The following is a 4,415-nucleotide window of genomic DNA, read 5'->3' as shown; positions in this document are numbered from 1 at the left end:
AACATGCTTCGCGGCATCAGCACTCGCCTCAAGCATGCGGCGGACATCATCTCCTTCACCGCCTCGCTCCCGTCCTTCAGCAAAGTTCGCTCGTTGCTCCTCATGCATGAGATGAGCAAAACCGCCGACAGCAACCCCCTTGCGGGCTCTGCCTTGGCCCTCCTAGCCTCGATGGGCTGCTACGGCACCTCCGGCTCCTGTGGTTCTAGCACTGATCAGCAGAACCGTAGATCCTCCTCTGGTCGCGGTTGTGGCAAAAACTATGGTCGCAGCAATGGCGACAAAGGCCGAGGCGGCGACGGTGGCCCTTCTGCCCTAAACCGCGTCTCGACTCCATCCCAAGAGGCAAAACCTAGCGGCCCCACACCACCTCCTATCCCGTGGGTCTGTGTGTCTCCGTGGGGCCAGCAGTACACGATCGGCCCCACATGGCCTGGCCAAGGTCATGTTCGGACGAACCCTAGTTCCAGCCTCCTTGGCGCTCGCCCCCCCCCCCCCCCCCCGGCAGACCTACACGACGACTCTCGCTCGCGTGCAGACCTCCACGCCGTACTCCCAGGCGCATCAGTGTGATCAAGCTTCCCTGATCGCTGCCCTCAACGCCATGCAAACTCCATCCCAACATGGTTGGGTCCTCGACTCCAGTGCCACCACTCATATGACCACCGATGATGGTACACTTCACACTTTCGCACCCTCAGTGTGTCCTTCTTTTGTAACTGTTGGTAATAGCTCCTCCGTCCCAATCACTCATTCGAGACACGCTTCTCTCTCTTATCCTCCTTATTCCTTTCACCTTAATAATGTGCTTGTTGTTCCTTCGATAGTTAAAAACCTTATATCTGTTTGTCAGTTCTCTCATGATAATATTTGTTTGATTGAATTTGACCCACTTGATTTCTCTATCAAGGATCTTCGCACACAGACCAAGATTCTTCGCTGCAATAGTGATGGTGACCTCTACACCTTTGGCGCCACTACCACTCCTACAACTCCAACCGCTTTGTTGACCACCTCGGCTCCCTTCGACATATTGCATTGCCGTCTTGTTCACCTAGATCACGACATCATCTCCGCACTTTAGCGTTCCAGCATTATTTCATGTAATAAACATGGTCCCTCCATGTGCCATGCGTGTCAGTTAGGCAAACACGTTCTTCTTCCTTTTGATCAGTCCACTTCTTTTAGTGTTGCTCCTTTTTAGTTGATCTACTATGATCTCTGGACATCACCTGTCGTTAGCAACTCTGGTTATTAATACTATCTTATTATTGTTGATGACTTTTCTCATTATTTTTGGACCTTTCCCTTAAAGGGAAAATCTGACGTCCATGAGATGCTTTGCTCCTTTCTGGCTTATGTGCACACCCAATTTAACCTTCCTATTGGTTGCATTCAGGCGGACAACGGTCTCGAATTCCTCAATCATGTGAACCTTGCGTTCTTCCGTCAACATGGCATGCTTCTCCGGCTCTCTTGTCCTTACACATCTCAACAAAATGGCAATGCCGAACCTGCTATTCGCACCACAAACGATGTTATTTGCACCCTCCTTTTTCAAGCACATATGCAACCGTCCTTCTGGGTCGAGGCCATGGGCGCCACCACCTACCTCAATTGGCATCCCTCAGCTCCTCTCCAGTTCATCTCTCCCTTTGAGCGCTTGTTCGGCTCCCCACCCTACCTACGACATCTCCACGTCTTTGGGTGCCTTTGTTTCCCTAACACGTCTTCCATGACCGCAAACAAGCTCTCCCCTCGGTCTACACCGTGTGTCTTTCTCGGCTATCCCCTCGCTCACAAAGGGTATCATTGTTTCGATCCCTCCACTCGCCGCATCATCATCTCTCGACACGTCATCTTCGATGAGTCGGTTTTTCCCTTTGTGGTATCCCCACCACCACCTTCTCCAAATTCCCTCGGGTTCCTCGATAATTCCTACAAATCTACTAACTTACCTCTAGTAGCAGCAAGTTGTTTACCTCCTGTAGGTTCTTCTATTGATCGTGGTGCGCCGACTCCTGGCGTGCCAGCCCCTGTTGGTCCACTACCGGGGACGGTCGGGTCTTCTACGTTGACCCTAGTCGGGCCCTCTGGACTCGGGCCACCTAGCGTGCCCCTGTGCACATCCTAGAGTGTGCCCTCACCACACGCAGCATCGCATGTCTCCTCGCTGACCTCCGACTCGCCACGTGCGGCCCCATCCGCACCCACGACGTCACCCTCGGGCCCTGTCGTGCCTGTGACTTCCCAAGCTGGGCCGCATCCGACGATTGGTCACCACATGGTCACACAGGGCAAGGTGGGTATTGTCAAGCTTATTGATAGACTGAATTTGTCAGTCTAGCATGCCCCCGTGTCTCCTGTGCCCGTGACATACCGATCTGCTCTCACGGACCCTCACTGGCGCCAAGCCATGCTTAACGAGTATCAAGCTCTTGTCGCCAATGACACTTGGGTACTCATCCTGCGACCTCCCAATGTGAATATCGTCAGCGACAAATGGATCTTCAAGCATAAACACCATTCTTATGGCACCTTGGCTCACTACAAGGCACAATGGGTCATCTGTGGATACTCGCGGCAGTTGGGCATCAACTTCGATGAGACTTTTAGCCCGGTGGTCAAGCCCTCCACTATTCGTGTTGTGCTTAGCCTTGCTGTCTCTCAGTCATGGCCCATCCACCAACTCGATGTCAAGAACGCCTTCTTGCATGGTACTCTGGATGAGACTATATATTGTCAGCAACCCTCTAGTTTCATCGACAACTCCAGACCTCATCGTGTGTGCAAGCTCTTGAAGTCGCTGTATGGTCTCAAACAAGCTCCCCGTGCGTGGTACCAACGGTTCGCGTCCCATATCCGCAACTTGGGCTATGTTGCATCGGCTTCCGACCAGTCACTTTTTATCTTCAAGGATAGTGCTCATATTGCCTATTTGCTCCTTTATGTGGACGGCATCATATTGACGGCTTCCTCATCTTCGCTTCTTCAGCGGATCACTCACCAACTTCAGGATGAGTTTGCTATGACCGATCTTGGTGACTTACACTTCTTCCTCGGCATCGATGTCAAGCGCTCCTCCGATGGCTTGTTCCTCTCTCAGAGACAATATGCAGTTGACCTTCTATAGCGTGCGGGCATGGCCAAATGCCACGCCACTGCCACTCCTGTTGACATGAAAGCCAAACTCTCTGCCACAGAGGGTTCTCCTGTTGCCAATGAAACTGAATACCGTAGTCTTGCTGGAGCATTACAATATCTTACACTGACTCGACCAGATATTGCATATGCGGTCCAACAGGTCTGTCTTTTCATGCATGATCCACTGGAACCTCATCTTAACATGATCAAGCGAATACTTCATTATGTCAAAGGCACCCTTGCTCATGGCTTGCGCATCCATGCTTCCTTGCCGAAGTCGTTCACTGCTTACTCCGACGCCGACTGGGCCGGTTGTCCTGATTCTCGTTGCTCCACCTCCAGATACTGTGTTTACCTTGGTGACAATCTCATCCCATGGTCATCCAAGCGACAGACTACAGTTTCCTGTTCCAGTACGGAGGCCGAGTACTGCGCCGTCGTCCATGCTGTTGCCGAATGCTGCTGGTTACGACAGCTCCTTCTCGACCTGCATCATCCATTTCACAGTGCTACCATTGTCTATTGCGACAACGTCAGTGCTGTCTACTTGGCTTCTAATCCAGTCTAGCATCGCCGCACCAAGTACATTGAGATTGACATTCACTTTGTCCGCAAGAAGGTTTTCGTTGGCCAAGTACGGGTCTTTCATGTCCCCTCCAGTCATCAGTTCGTTGATATTATGACCAAAGGGCTCCCAATCCAGTTATTTCATGAGTTTCATTCCAGTCTCTGCGTTCAGGAGCCTCACGATTCGACTGCGGGGGGGGGGGGGTGTTAATGTATAACTTTTGTGTACAAGTTTTGGTTTACTTAAGCTCTAAGTCTCGACTGTTTAGATGTATATCTTCCGGACTTATCTCCTCCTTGTAATCAGGGATTTTCCTTCCCTTATACCTCTTGTACAACTATAAATACAAAACCCGGCCGCTGCCACGATTGTGAGCTGTGCTTCCACAATTCTTGTCTTCTACATTGATGATCTCAAAGTCGCCTAAGTATGGTCTTGGAGGACTAAAGCTATGGTTGCAAGTGATAGTGAAGTTACTCAAGGCCCGCCAGGCACAATCGTCGTCGATGCAAAATGGGTAGGGAATGTCTGCATCATCGTGCTTATCAGCGCAGCCCGGTTGTGGAGTTGGCACCACCGACGGGGCCATGCCAGAGATGGCGACTGCTGCTGCCACTAGCGGCAGCAACACCAGAAGGCAAATAATGATCAGTAGGGCGGGAGTAAGGAAAAAACACAGCACTTGTGGCATGGCTACGGCACT

At 51.4% G+C, this 4,415-nt stretch overlaps 1 protein-coding gene across 1 annotated transcript; it reads left to right on the top strand.

Annotated features, from left to right (window-relative positions):
• The first annotated feature begins 3,142 nt into the window (after nt 1–3,142).
• LOC133886540 (uncharacterized mitochondrial protein AtMg00810-like) lies at nt 3,143–3,712 on the top strand. The gene has a single exon (XM_062326212.1). The coding sequence runs from the start codon at nt 3,143–3,145 to the stop codon at nt 3,710–3,712; it is 570 nt and encodes a 189-aa protein (XP_062182196.1).
• Nucleotides 3,713–4,415: the final 703 nt, after the last annotated feature.

Source organism: Phragmites australis, chromosome 12, assembly GCF_958298935.1.
Source record: "Phragmites australis chromosome 12, lpPhrAust1.1, whole genome shotgun sequence".
NCBI classification, from domain to species: domain Eukaryota; kingdom Viridiplantae; phylum Streptophyta; class Magnoliopsida; order Poales; family Poaceae; genus Phragmites; species Phragmites australis.
Note: the sequence above shows the minus strand (reverse complement) of the source record. Positions and strands in the feature narration are given on the sequence as shown.